Genomic DNA, 16,347 nt, shown 5'->3' with positions numbered 1-16,347 from the left:
TATTGGAAAAGCACCCTGAGTAGTGTAGGTGTTACGTCTGTTGGTTTACCGGTTTAGACCAACAAAAAAAAATCTATTATCCGTTTCTCGAACATAATCACGAATTGGATCTACACACAGAAGGACAAAAGTTTATCACTAATTGCTATGATAATTAGTTTTTTTTATTGATAACATGTCAAATGTTCAATATACGGACATTAATGACTGATATTAACATGTGTTTGAAATATTGTTTTGAGTAATTATTTTTATGTCTAACTACCGCACACAGAGACATGTATTATTGTATGTCTTGTTTAGTGATAGGCGGATCGTCACACCTTTTATCCCCGAAGAGGTAGGCAGGGGTGCACATAATAACTGAGTCTATTGGAATTAATAGACTCACCCCGTATAACATGGCATATACTAGGCACAAATGCAGATTCCGTGTTACTATTGAGATATTTTCGAAAAATCGAAAAAAAACTCATCAATACTTTGCTTGATCCGGGAATCGATCACGAGACAAAAAATTAAATATAAATACAGTTATAAGAATACTTTTTTCTTCTAGTTATACAAATAATATTTTTTATTTGATTGCATCAAAAGTAGAGAAAACGATATTTTTTTTTCCACAATCCAATCTTTACAAAAACCATAGAAATCTATTTATTCGAATCCTATTATTTTTCTGTTATGCAAAACGTTTATTCATTCATCTTTGATTGTGAAACTCAAATCTTTTATTTATCTCGACAAAAGGCATTAATCTCACTTTTTTACTCAAATGAGTTGAACAAAAACTAAAATGAGTTGAACTGAGTTACACTATTACTCAGTAATAGTTGTTGAATACTATTTTACTTTATTCATTATTGGACTTTTAAGCGACCGTAACGCACGTACAAAATAAATAGTTATAGAAATAAATTAATCTGAAGATCAGCTACCATTTTTTATACCTATCAAGAAAGTACTCGTACTTCAAATATTCAAGTATTTATAGCATCGATAATGTACATAGGTGTTGGAAAATACAGTATTTAGTCACAATTATGGACCCTGTCGGGCACAGCAAAATAAATTCGTAGGAGAGAGGGAGGGCATTTAAAACTAATTTATTATCGTATTAAAATTAATAAAATAAGTTATTTGGTAATTTCAATATTGTAGTGTATATGTTTATATACTCGTATTTAGTCCATATTTATAGTATATCAGAATATACTATACTATACTATACTTAAAAAACTAGTTCACGTCGAAACTTGTATGTTGGTACCCAGAATGCAGTCCATATCCGGACAGCCAATAGCAAGTCAGAGTTTAAATTTAGAACCATTTCTAAATTAAAATCTGGAATGGCGTCTTCCCTAGTGTCTGGCTGTAAAAGCAACATTTTGGAAAACATTTGTATAAATGAATTAAGTTAAGTAACGTCACGCCTTTTGTCCCCGAAGGGGTAGGCAGAGGTGCACATTACGCCACATAATGCCGCTGTACAATGTACACTCACTTGTCACCATTATTTATGTCATCATTGTGTTATAAGTCCCATGTAATAGGGGGTGAGCCTATTGCCTTATATAGGGCACATTTCCAGACGTCCGAGCTACTACTAGGAAATTTTCAAAAACCAAAAAAAAAGCGCAGTAATACTTTGTCTGACCTGGGAATCGAACCGGAGACCCCTTGTCTGGCAGTCGCAGTCGCACTTGCGACCACTCGATCAACGAGGCAGTCAGAGAATTAAGTTAAGCTTTTGTATCAACTGTTTTCATAATTAACTGAAACTTTCAGTTGTGAAAGCCATTCAAATGTAATGTGTTAATATATTTTTCTATTCACTCTGGTTAAGCGTCTCCGATGTCGTTTAAACCGATTTGAATTTCGAAAATGCGTTTAATGTGCTGTTCTCAGTTCAAATTTGGGTGCAACTATTTTAATTGTAATTGATTTTATGTTCGTTAAAGTGTTCCATATTTGGAAACTTGAATTCGACAACGATTTAATTCGATATTCAAATAGGTTGGGATATTTTAGTTAAAATGTTTGTGTTAATTAATTAATGATTGTGTTTTAAACAAACTTTAATAATTATTTAATTAATTAGTAATAACACTTTCAGTGTATTTTATAAATACATTACCTATTAAAATTGACGTATTATTATGGTGATTTAATTTATTAATTACTTTTTATTAAAAAGCTCTTTCGTATTAAAAATAAAGATATGGTTACGGTACTATTTATAGTATAAGTAACAAACGATTATTTTAAAAACGGATTCATATTATTTACTCAAGCGGCTTCTCTATTTAAACCAGCCTATTATTCAATGAAACATTACCCATTCATTTTTGTAATCACAACCAACTGTAAGAATACAAACGCCATAGTTTCTTTTTACTTTTATCCCGTCTGCATTAAGAACTATTTTTAACACAGAAACAACAGACACGATTAATTATTTAGTCGATCCGAGATCGTTGTGGCACCCTCTGTGACTCAGTTCCGTAGCTTACGAGGGGGTAGGTTAAAAATACCCACGACGGACTGAAATTTAAATGCCGAGACAGTCGCGTGGCACGGGTTGACTGGTCATACCGTTTTTACAGTCTGCAGTTGAGGGTTGAGTTTTGTGTTTTAGAAAAAAAACGTGTGATTTTTTGTATTTGTGTTCGTACTTTTTTATTGGTGGTAAGTTCGTTTGTGAATATGAGATTATTATCTTTTTTAAAATTAATAATTTTCGTGAAAAATGTACAAAACTGTAAAATAATATTTCTTATTACTTAATTAAAACATGATAATATATACACATTAAATTAAATATTTAATTTAAAACAACAAAATAATTAATGCACCAATAATTATTACCCCAAAACGTTGTACATTTTCAATCTATTTTCGAACATAAATAAAAAAAGATACTCATTAAAGAATCGTGAGATTTTTTATTCAATGAGTACCTATTTAATAATTAGTTTCGAAAATTACTTATCTATGTCCATTTCAACTCTTATCTAGAGGCGTCGATAATAATTCGGATAAGCTTTTCGAGTAAAGATAATGATGATTCGGACTAATTAACTTCGGTATCGGAAACATTTAATTTTATTACGCCGATTGATATTAAACTGATATCTTGCTAATGAAACTGTTAAGAAGCCATGCTTCTTAAATTTCGTTTAGCATGTAAATATGTTAATTGTGAGATAATTTGTTTGTGAATTATTGCCGGATGGTGAATCATTGTGGCGCTATTAAAGTCGCTACTATTTATTACTTAAATACTTACTTATTAACTAGTTAGATACTACTGGAAATTTTAATTTTGATTTCCATTTCCTTGCACAGTGGTAAGAACGACTTTGGAATGACAATTTCGGGTTTTCGAAAAGTTTCCAGTCGGAGTCTCGAACTGTGTCCGGTATATGGCAATAGGCTCATCTCATCGTCAATCGATATAATCATCGACTTCACTCACATAGGACTTATAACATATTTCATTTAGAAGATAACCTAACGTTTGACATTAAATTCACTACCCATAAATTACAAAAGTGTTAATGAAATTAATATCAAAATACTACAAAACTAACTCAACCTATGCATAATACCTATAAGGATCAAAATGCAATGACAAAATAGTTCTGATATAATGTAGATAGTCCAAGAAATATCTTCACTATTAACTTATCAGTGTTGCATCGAAACTAATCAGATTCCTATTCGAGACATCGTCTGAAGAACGAGTTGTGGTGTTCCTCTTTGAACGATTTTGACGGAATTAGATTATCTTTGAGTTCAATATTCTATCGTGTATCGTATACTAAAGCTACACTTTATTTAAATTTGGTTTAAAACTGGCTAGAATAAAACTTATCTCGTCGAAGAATAATAAAACTTCAATTTAATGCTGTAACAGAAATTCTAACTTGCCTACTTAAACTATACTTCCAAAACGTAATAATAACTATTCTATCAGTTTTAAACGTTCAGAATACTCTTGGCACCTCAAAACTAAAAAAAAATTGCTCATTGGTATCAACTCGACCCTTAAACACAGTTCAAACTAACAAATAAAAGACAGGCAAACTTCGTCCAAGACCCCTGGCTTGAAAGACACATTTTGGTACAATTGACTACAAAACTTACTAAATGTCACATCTTAGTAAAATATAACACAACTACTCTCAATAATTCAGCTAAATCAAACTCCTTAACTCAAATACCACGTGGCATTCCTATTAAAAGGCCATGTCTGGCCACTTGTCCAATGAATCAGTTAAAAGAAACACTTAAAAAGATTTGATGGATGAATCAACATATCCATCATCGACTGTCTACCCTTTTCCCAATTATTTCGGGTCGACACAACACTTATGTATTACATTTATCCATTATTTTTTTCTACAAAAAAAAAACAACGGAAATATAATGACCAGATTGGCAATATATTAAAGAAGGACCAAATTAAAAGTACGACGACGATTATGCATGAAAAGACTGATAACTGTTGATGAAGCGAAAGAGGTGCGGAAGAATCGTAGCAATTGGCAATAGTGCATAACACTATAAAATTCTAATATTAGGTACGAAATCGTTTCCCACAAACAAATTTCTCAGGGACTTTAATAAAGAGACCACTCATACAAAAATAACATAAATCACAAATAAATTTCACACTAAACAATGAAATAAATGATTAATAAACATAATCCATTTTAATTAATTCAATACCAATTTATATTTCACATAAAATGCAACAACAAATTAATTGTACAACTATTTTAACAAAACGTTACATGTGAATGAAAAAGAATTTATGATAATTGAACTCCGTATTTTCTCTTCTATTAATCGATTTTCATTTAAATTATATGAGTTCATTTATGTGAGATGAGTTCATTAATCGCTATGGAACTGTTAAAGTATTGTAACTAAAAATGATAGGATAACCTCGAGCATTTCTGGGTAAAATATATCACTTTATTTAGCCTCAAGTCGACAAAATCTTCTCTTTTGAAACCACAAAATGATAATAACATAATATATTGAAATGTCGGTTCCAAAATTCTCAGTAGTAGGCCAGAGACTGGAACTGTGGCCTCCAGCTATAATCATTACTACGCCAGCCTATTAATATTACTTACCAAAATTGGGTGTTCCCTAGAAAAACCTACGCCAAACCTTCGCAGAACAACCTATAAGCGGAACGTAGTTAGGTATAGGCGTGGTTCTTTCATCGCTTTCTTTTAAATAAAAACTGTTCCAGGAAATATTGGTCTTAGGGCAGTTGACAAAAGGATCATAAAGGTTACCAGATGGGCAGTAAAGGTACGCGTCCACAGGCCCGCATCGTACGCATTCCGTATGACGTCAATAGTACGCATCGCATGTAGGCATTGCTGATGATGCGATCCGTATGATGTGGATCAGTGGATGCAGTTGTATGAGTTTCTTTTCAAGAGGGCCTTTTCGAGGTCAGAGCAAATAGGTACTTTCTAAGTCTGGTTGCTCCATCTTCGGCCACATCTTCGCTTCGCAGTCCTGGCAGTAAACGGGTTGGAAGCCAAACGCAGACTTATCAACGTTAAAAAAAAGTTTCTATACAAGACACACATACGAAACCACACACACGCACGAAGCGCTTCGCTTCAAGCTTCCTTGTGCGAACTGCTAGGGACTGGAACTACTTGCCGGAGTCTGTGTTTCCTGATGGGTATAACTTGGGTGTCTTCAAGGTCCGAGTGAATAGGTTGCTTATGGGCAGACGTGCTCCACCGTAGGCCGCATCATCACTTACCATCAAGCGAGATAGCGGCCAAACGTCGGCCCATTTAACATAAAAAAAGACAAACTAAAATCTGTTGCGTGTAGGTCAATGCGGGTCTGTGGACGCGTACCTTGACTATCCATCTTCTAACACATGCAAATAACTCGAGAGTCATTATACATAATCGCACTATTACAAATACAAGTGCCATGGGAATCAGTACAAAACGATATAATTATTCATAAGGCTATACATTATTAGAGGCTGCTATAATTATTAGGCCATTAGTCTCATTTGAAGGCATAGATTAGTTCTAAGCTAGAAGCTAATTTCGAACCAGTTCTTGCTTGTGTAATGACAATTAGTTTGTTCCAGTTTTACTATTATTTATTTTAACTCGTTCTACTAGAATTTGTTTTACACAGAAATTCTAAATCTAGGTGGCACGCTAAGTCGTAAATTATAGAAAATAAGACTGCATTTTTCTTTCAGAAGAATTTTAAGAATTAAAACGTTTAGGGCGCTTTTATTTAAAATGCCAATGGAAATCATAAAAGTAGGTATATAAAATTTTGACGTATAATAATACATAACATTCTTGTTATACCTAAATATTTTTTATAATAGGCCTTTTTATAAAAGACCTGTTAACATAAGTGAGCGTTTCGTCAATTTGATCTTTAATTTCATGCAGAAATATGACACAATATTGTAACTTTATGACTCAATTTTCGGTACCTCCTAATTCTAAACGTTCTTTGTTTAATCCATGATCTATCAAATCCATCCAATCCATCTTGATCGAAATTGAAATTGAAATTCTATTTCAACTCAATAGTTGCATTTTTTTAAATCACTGAATCGATCTATCAATAACCATTTAAAATCAGATTCGCTAAACAGAAATGAACCTACTTGTTTACTAGACGATAAAAATACAATTTACTAGAACAAATTAATAAAGAAGAAACTGCAACTACAAAACTTTGACTCGGAATGTTAAGGAGATTGTTTCAAAGTATTTTGAACCTTCACTCAATGTTGTTATTGTTGCTTCTTCTTTGGCGTAGAGAATTTAATTTAAAGTGTGGTGTAGACTGTAAATGGCGAATTGATGTCTGTTTTTAGTGCCATGATTGCAGGTGACATTTGCTGCGTAGGAATTCTTAGCCTTTTTTTAATAGGTTGGGCTCGGGAGCTTAATCTTAGATTTTTCTAATGAATTTGATATTTATTTATTAAGTGTCACCAACGTAAATACAGTTATATTGCACAATATACTTTGTAATGGTATTTAAAGGTTGTTGTGGATTAAGAAGGGGGGTAATTGGAGCTCTGGTACCATCACCCACAACGCAAGCGTTGTTTCACGTCGGTTTTCTGTGAGGCCGTGCTATCACTCCGGTCAAGCCGGCCCATTCGTGCCGAAGCATGGCTCTCCCACATTTAGATCAATAATATGCTAAAAATAATTGTACAATTCAGTAGTTAAGAAGTTGTGATCATAACTATAAGTTCATAGATTATACTTGATAACAAGCCTAAAACACGTGGAAGTCGCATCAATACATTTTAAACTTTATAACGAAAACATTATAAGGTTAAAAACCGAATAAAGATATTCACAAATATAGCCCTTATCAATATCTAAAATGTCCCAGAGCTAAAAACATAGACTCTGATTTACTACTACAAATTATATAAATGATCTCATAACCAGTATTTTAAACAAAATGAGCTGAAAATAACAACAATAGCGATACACGAAATCACCATCAAAATAATGAATTATTTCGCTCACTAATAGACTCAATTAGTCCCATTTTATTATTTAAAAGGTTTGAAATAGCCGTGCTTTTAAATATTATATTAATTTTGAATGCATTTTGCTGTCTGTCTGTCTGTCATAGATTGCTGAATACTGAGTTATTTTTGCCATTGATGATGGACGAATACAGTATGGTTACTAATGAACGTGAATTTTTAATCTTTGTGTTATTTTGAAAAGTATCTTTTGGAGATAATTATTTGAATGAGTTTGTTCGCTTGATAATAGGAAAATAGTTATTAATGTATATAGAAGTATGTTTCTTTGTCTTTTATTCTTGTCATAATTTCATGCTGATTTTATGGAATGATTTTTGTATCTAAGACTGATGACTGTTGATGAAGCGACAAAAGTATGTAAGACTGTTGATGTGAGGCGGGCGTTAGGTTATATATGTATGTAGGTATGTATACATGTATCTGTCTGGAGATAGTATGTTAGAAACACGAGTGTAAGTTTGTGGGTTAAAAGTTAAAGTAATTATGATGACAAATTCATGAAGACATGCAACGTCACGCCTTTTATCTCCGAAGGGGTAGGCAGAGGTGCACATATTATGCTTAGATAAATCTATGCATCGTTGGAAATAACTGGCATTACCTACAAATACAATAATATTGAAAACCGATAAACGAAAGAAACGACCAACATCTACAAATAAGAAATGGAGCAAAAAAACTCTATTTTCTCAATCTTTCCCTCAAGCGGCGGACTGCACAGCAAAATAGTTTTATCGCGAGAATTTTCTAGAAAAAAAGTGATCAGTTCTTGAGTACGAGAGTACGAACTGGAGACTAGAACAATCCTGCCTTCAAACTTGTAGGGAACTTTATGTTTTCTTAGTAATTTATTATTTTTAGACTCTTAGCAAAGTGGGGCTAACGGGCAAGCCGTGGGCACGTTTTACCGAAGTTCGAAACTTGTGCGGATTCGCTTTTTTATGTGGTTGGATGATGATAATGTGATTTTTACTAACTTTTGTTTTGAGAATCCTATCGATAGTATAAAGTCTCGTTGGTTGAGTGAACAAGTTGACTTTTGGTTCCATACTTAAGTCGGTTAAGATTTTATTTTTATTTTTTAGAACGTTGGGAAACACTCGGATTTTGTCCTGTTTCGTGGGTGCATTTGCATACAAGTTCACATACACATTACACCTAGACCCGAAACATCCCGAGAAAATCATAGTGTGGGGCAACGATTTAAAAAAAAAATTTTAGAATTTCGTATTTTTTATTTGTAATGGTCCGCATTTGACTTGATGGTAAGCGATGATGCAGCCAATGATTCACAATTATATTACAGAACTTGATATTATATTTTGACCGCAATATGGCTATAAGGTTGGGTTTAATAAGGTCAGGGGCCAGGAGCTAACTTCCTATTATTACATTGGTCTCTCTTTCGCTTTGCGTTCCTTATTATAATAAGAATAAGATTAGTTATGAACACACACACACAACTTCACGCCTTTTATCCCCGAAGGGGTAGGCAGAGGTGCACATTACGGCACGTAATGCCTCTATACAATGTACACCCACTTTTCACCATTTGTGTTTTAAGTCCCATGTAATAGGGGGTGAGCCTATTGCCATATCCTGGACACAATTCCAGACTCCGTGCTACTACCGAGAAATTTTTCGAAAATCCGAAAAAAGCCCAGTAATACTTTGCCCGACCCGGGAATCGAACCCGAGACCCCTTGTTTGGCAGTCGCACTTGCGACCACTCGACCAACGAGGCAGTCAATTAATAGATTAATTCACTGCATACACAATGTTACAATCATATTAACTCCATAATAATCAACTTGAAATACGAATCTACTCCATCAATCAAAATATTATTTCACTTTAACACAATGATTCTCAAAATAAAAATTACTAGACTAATTTTAAATTTAAAATTCCATCTGCAAATAAATCGTGAAATAAATTAAACGTTGTCATAAGCTAAGTGACAGCACACACGACAGCGTTCAGTTCAAATCCGAAAATAATATCTCACACAAAAATAAATTTCATCAACTCACATTAAAATTAATTTATGATAAAAATACATTCATCAACTCACATTAAAATAAATTATGATAAAAATACATTCATCGACTCACATAATGATAATGATAAAAATTAACCTTACATTTTTCTATTTGTTGCAGATACGACACATCAGCGAGTCCTTTTAAAAACCGAAGAACAATTAATCATTTTATAAAAACAGTGACTAAATATAGAAAATGGAATTCCCTTCGGAACGGTTCAGTGTAAAAATAGACTGTTCATATAGGGGAAAGCGAAGCTTCCGTTAAAATGTGAATGTCTATATTAAAACCCGGATTTCCTTGTTATGTTAGCATATGGATAATTTTGTGTAGTGTGATTATCATGCAGTTGAAATATAGTTTTAGAATAAGACTAACGAGTAGGGGAGTGTCACAATTATTTCTGTTGCTACGGACTCAAAGTTTCGTGATATTTGCGATGTGTACAGTGTTTTTTGGAGTGTGTGGTGGTTATCAGGAGCAAAAGTTTGCTATGGAGCCTCAGGATCAGGTAATACTTTTTTTATATTATTAATTTTTTTAAGTTATTGTTTATGTGGTAACGCATCTGTTGTGCAAAAAGTTATTTCACGCCTTTTTTCCCTGAAGGGCTAGGCAGAGGTGAACATTAGGACACGTAATACTTGTACCAGTGTACAATAGACACCCACTTTTCACTATTTATGTTATAAGCCGCATGTAATAGGGAATAAGCCTATTGCCATATACTGGGACACAATTCCAGACTCCGTGTTACAACTGAGACATTTTCGAAAAACCGTAAAAAGCTTAGTTATCTTTTGCCCGACCCGGGAATCGAACCCGAGACCCCAATCCCGGCAGGGGCACTTACAACCACTCTAACAAAGAGTCAGTAGAAAAATACATATTTTGTATTATACCAGTAAGCGCTTCGTATTCCATATATTCCCAAGTTTGCATTGCAAAATATTTAATCCCGAACACCAAAGAAATAAACCTAGATAGCCTTTCCACTCCAACCAACCTAACACTTAGATCCACAAAAACCTAATCACAAAACCTAGCTCTCAAGCACCACAATAGGATCTAAAATTGAGACCACACGTCTAGCAATGCGGATGTAGGAAACGGGATATGAGACGAAAATGACTGTCGCCTCTAAAATAGTCACATGTCATTAGTTGCTATCGGACTGCAGTGAAGTGTCTTACAGGAGGAAATTTCTTAGCTTTGTAGACGGGCGGGACATCCCGTTAAATTAGTTGTAAGTCTAAAAATAGTAGGACTTTTTAATGCACTTATCTTCTTTTGAAATGCCTCGTTGTAAGAGTGGTTGTTAGTATGACTGTAGTAAAGGATGTCGGGTTCAATTGACTGCACGGTGCGGTGGCTGAGCAACGGGTAGTGGGTTCGATTCCCGCATGAAGCAACTTTGTGCGATTCACAAATTGTTGTTTCGGGTCTGGGTGTGATGTGTTGGTGAATTTGTATGTTTTTAAATGCATCACAATACAGAAGAAAAAATTAGAGAAGGGCAACATTTAAAAAAATAACCCGTGTTGGGAAAAATATGTTCAGGTGTAATTTTGATTTTATGAGCTTTAATTAGACTTCTGGAATTGTGAGAATAGGTAACTCTATTACATGATACTCATAGCGTCATTGGTGAAAAACAGGTGCTGTATCTCTGCTTATTCCTTAGTAGATTAACAATTTATGACGTTAATCTTTCTTTCTTTTGAACAAACATTAATTTAATCAAGTATTAAGCATCATCAACTATCAAAGTATTTCATTAAAATAAATGAAAATCTTCTAGATTTCAAATCAAAACTTACTAATAGAAAATGAATTACTTTAATGTGTTGATACAACTACTTAGAATTGAATAAACTAGACGAATTCAATGAGATAAGTAAATGATTAAGAAACTTTAATTTCTAAGAAAAATCCCTTAAGACCGTTTGGGATTCTGCGAACTAATCTTTCTAAGTAAATATTCTTTGGACTTGTAATCTAATTGTTGCAGTTCATAAAAGATTTATTACTTTTATTTCTTTGATATAAAGTCTCACAACTTTTAATCCTCGGAGTAGACAGAGGTACAGTTAGGGGGCAAAACTGCCATAACAGTGCAAGTGTAGTACAGCTTGATGCTTTTAAAGAAATGAACTCGTCACCATGGTTTAGTACACACGATGACGAACATACTCATTCGTTTACTCATGGAGATCACTCATATGATTTAAATGAAACTACAAGTAGTACTCGTCCACAGAAGCATAATACCACTGAATATTTCTACGATAATCGAAAATTAAAAAGCAAATCCAAACAATATTAATAATTAAATTAATTAAGTATTAAATTCTGTTGGATCATTCCTAAACTTTAATTCCTTTTATTGATTATTGCTATCTTATATGATATTGCTATCTTGACTGCCTCATTGGTCGAGTGGTCGCAAGTGCGACTGCCGAACAAGGGGTCTCGGGTTCGTTTCTCGGGTCGGGCAAAGTATTACTGGGCTTTTTTCGGATTTTCGAAAATTTCTCGGTAGTAGCACAGAGTCTGGAATTGTGTCCAGGATATGGCAATAGGGACATGTAATAGGGGATCACATGGGACTTATAACACAGGTGGTGAAAAGTGGGTGTACATTGCATGGCGGCATTACGTGTCGTAATGTGCATGTGCACCTCTGCCTACCCCTTCGGGGATAAAAGGCGTGACGTTGTGTGTGTGCTATCTTATATTACAAAGTAAAAAAATACTTGTTTAGGTAATATTTTTTTATTCCCTAAGTGACGTACTAAACCGATGCTTAATTTTCATACCGTACTTCTTCTTCATTCTTATTATGTATGTTAGTTATAAAATACTTACCTTTGGTCCACAGACAGCAGTAGTGGGATCTCGAGTGACGTTACCATGCAGAGTAGAGAACAAGGCGGGCCAGCTGCAATGGACGAAGGATGACTTTGGACTCGGCCTACATCGAGAACTGAGTGGCTATGACCGATACAAGATGATCGGGAGCGATGAAGAAGGTAATTTAGTTTTTTTATTTTTTTATTTTGATGCTTTGATCCATTAAGGCCGGCAAAGCACTTGTGGCACCCAGGCTAGTGGTTTCAGTAGTTTTAAGAAATGCTAGAGGCTCATATTCATAAGGTGATTGTCGCGGAATGCTACTCATGAATATGAGCCTTTAGCGCATGGCTTGACACTAGTCGAGTTCTTCGTCGAACAGTTTTGCGAGTAAGCCGATAACATAATACTAATTAATGTAACGTTAGACGGTTGAATCAAGAGCCTGATGCAGAAGGTAGTACTTCTGGATACAGCGCATATTGTCCGGTAATTCCTCTCTCTTGAGCCCTGACCACCGGTAGCTTGGATTTATCCCGTTACTGGTGGGCTACTGCTAAACGCACCAACGACACAGTAAAAAATCTGGGTGTGGTGCAACGTTTAAAAAACTTTGATAAATAGAACGACTATTCTCTGCTCGAAAATGTTAAGAATTGCCTCCATGACAATTCTTAACTTTTACACTAGGCCTATGTCATCTTTCTCCCGTATAAATGCGGTACTACACACCCACTTTCACAAAAAACACATCACACCCAGACTAAGTACAACAATTTGCAGATCACACAAAGAATGCTTCCGTACCGGAATCCACATCCCCCGGTTGCCAGCCACTGCGCTAACCGAGCAGTCAAGTCAATTTCGTATTTCTAGATTGTTCCTTATTTTGTTGTCGTCCACTGGGACTTGCTAAGCTTCCTACCCTTCCTTGTAAGCACGGGGAAACAATTGGATATATTTGGATCGATAGTATTATTTACGAAGAAAGATAATTGGAGGTTGTGAAAATTTTGAAAGTTTTTATATCTTTTTTCCCTGGCTTTACCAATTAGGATGTCGTGGATACTGAGTTTTTGAGATTCAGATGAATGCTAGCATCTACTATTATTGACTCCAAATCCATTCGAGTGTGATGCTACATAATTAGTCAAACCCGTTGTAAGGTGATTCAAGGGTCACTGCTGACCAAAGGCCTCTTCTCACACGAATAAGGTTTGAACATTAATCACCACCCTTGCTTAATAAGGGTTGATGATTTCAAACTTATATTTAGGAATTATAAGCTCATGTATTGTTACCTCACGATGTTTTCCTTCACCGTTCGTCAATGGTGTCCAAAATAATCTTAGAAGCAAATCCATAGCAGACACAATTAAATTTTATATTTAAAGAATCACTGTACTCTCAACCCATCTGAAACTACTTAAGTTCTACACAAATTACCATCATCAAAAAACCGTAAATAAAAGGCTTCTTCGAAACAGAGACCCTTTAATAGATAAAGTGTCGCCAAGATCAGTTTGTTGTGAACAAAAGCTATTAACACTACCGCCAACTGGTAGTTGCGTCTGTTTGTGGCTTTTTGCAGTTGCAACTCGTTAACTATCACGACTAATGTTCCATGGGAAACACTTTGTGACCGACCACTGGAAGATAAATCTTCTACAAACGTTGAACAGGGTCTGCAGTTGACAGACAAAGGACTATCGTGGACTGTGGAAAAATGGAAACATTGGGTTATGAGTTTACTGTCGTATTCAGACATATTTAATGTTTTTTTTTTTTGGTCTAAGCCGGTATTCATGATTCAACATACGGATCACCTGATGGTAAGCAATCGCTGCCGCCCATGGATATTTGAAACACCAGTGGCGTTATAAGTGCGTTGCCTTTTGGGGGTTAGGGATTTAGGGGTTGTTGGGGAATCGGAAATTTGGAAGATTACGAAGGAGGATAATTGGGCCTCCGGTAACCTCACTCACATAACGAAACACAACGCAAGCGTTGTTTCACGTCGGTTTTCTGTGAGGCCGTGGTATCACTCCGGTCGAGCCAGCCTATTCGTGCCGAAACATGACTCACCCAAACTTATGTGTGGGTGAGCCATACTTCTAAAATCCATCCTCTAAAATGTGGATATAAGCTTATACATATTATGCAATCTTATAAAGATTTTTCGAGGAATAGTAAGGCGTTCTTTAATATAACATATTTACAAGCTATGAGATGCTTACAAAGATGCAGCGAAGAAGACTTTTTCGTCTCACAAAGTATGAAACCTTACGGAAAATTGAAATTTATATGATCAAAATTACAAGACCTGTGCTAGAGTATAAATAGATATTCCCGAAGGGGTAGGCAGAGGTGCACATTACAGCACGTAATGCCGCTATAAAATGTGCATCCACTTTTCACCATTTTTGTTATAAGTTCCATGTTATAGGGGGTGAGCCTATTGCCATGTACTAGGCACAATCCTATACTTCGTGCTACTACTGAGAAATTTTCGAAACACCGAAAAAAACCTAGTAATTCTTTGACCGACCCAGCAATCGAAGACCCGCTAGAGTCCGGTAGTCGACCTACCGAGAGTGTCAAATATATAAATAGATATTCAATTTCGAATATTCAATTTAGTTTAATAATACTGCAGTGGTGCTGAATTCTAAAGGGGAATTTGGTCTCTTGTATAAAGCTAAACATTCCTTGAAGTGAAATAGCTTGAGAAATTATCTGCAGCCTTCAAGTCAATTGACGGGATTTGAATTCGGCCATTTTGATTTTGCTGGCTTAGCGTTGGTTGGAAAGCAGCTGACCAATCTTAGATATTCTGTGAATCTGGAGTCATATTGAATATTATTAATTTTATAGTCGGTTATAATGGTGAAGATTTTAAGGAATCATGATTTTTATATTGTTGTTCTGTGTTTCCTCATGGGTATAACCTGAAAAGTACGGGATTGTTTTACGTTGAACGAAAACGGAACGAGAGCGCGGTCGGGGCTCTGATTGACCCGCACAAAAAACCAACCAATCATAGCGCAGAACGCACTGTCTTTAAACGTAAACCAAACTCAAAATATTTAACATTACTAGTACCGTATTATTTGAATTACAATAAAACTTCTTTTCAATCACACTCAATTAATAAATGTGAAAGTTTGTTTGATTGGATATTGTCCGGCAATCACCCTAAAACTATGGAACGGATTTTGATGAAACTTGGTATATAGACAAGATATGTACTGACTTGGATGATAGGATACTTTTTATCTTAAAGGAACGTGGGTGAAGCGCTGGCATAAGCTAGTCTTACATAAATACTTCATCCAACACTAAATGGGAGTTTATGGTGGTACAAAGATTTTACCAAATAATATTCTTCCCTGAATACCAATTTCAGTTTCTTATTATTTCGTCAGCATTTAGAATTTTATAGCTGGCTCAGAACGCCATAAAATTCACCTTAACAAAAATTTGATAACCAGTATATAGGTAGCGTTAGAATCTCTTGATTATATTTTTAGACCTACCCCCGAGTGAGTCGTAAAATAAGAGGAATATTAAAATGCTTATAAAACATAAAACTGACTAATCCTAATTTTTAATTAAGACTTGATCTAATTACCAAGTTAGCACTACCCACTAAATGGGTGTCTGTGTTTCATGAAACAATTTAATGTTTTGTTTTCCCTTTTAAGTTAATTAATACGTTAATTTTCTTCTAGAGTATCTTTTTTGTCTTCATGTCTTTAAGGACAAGAACAGGACTAATGTCCGAATACGCAAACGCTTCTCAATTTTAAGACGCTCTCAAAACTAGTTCTGTCCTTATCAATTCTTTATAAA

At 34.8% G+C, this 16,347-nt stretch overlaps 1 protein-coding gene across 1 annotated transcript in view; it reads left to right on the top strand.

Annotated features, from left to right (window-relative positions):
* Positions 1-16,347, top strand: part of LOC118276846 (irregular chiasm C-roughest protein) — a 123,680-nt gene that overhangs the window by 38,013 nt on the left and 69,320 nt on the right. The window contains exons 2-3 of the mRNA XM_050699782.1: positions 9,760-10,153; positions 12,524-12,674. Coding sequence (XP_050555739.1) covers positions 9,917-10,153; positions 12,524-12,674 — 388 coding nt within the window. The 5' untranslated portion in view covers positions 9,760-9,916. The remainder of the gene's footprint in view (positions 1-9,759; positions 10,154-12,523; positions 12,675-16,347) is intronic.

The sequence above is a fragment of the Spodoptera frugiperda genome, chromosome 17, assembly GCF_023101765.2.
Source record: "Spodoptera frugiperda isolate SF20-4 chromosome 17, AGI-APGP_CSIRO_Sfru_2.0, whole genome shotgun sequence".
NCBI classification, from domain to species: Eukaryota; Metazoa; Arthropoda; class Insecta; order Lepidoptera; family Noctuidae; genus Spodoptera; species Spodoptera frugiperda.
Note: the sequence above shows the minus strand (reverse complement) of the source record. Positions and strands in the feature narration are given on the sequence as shown.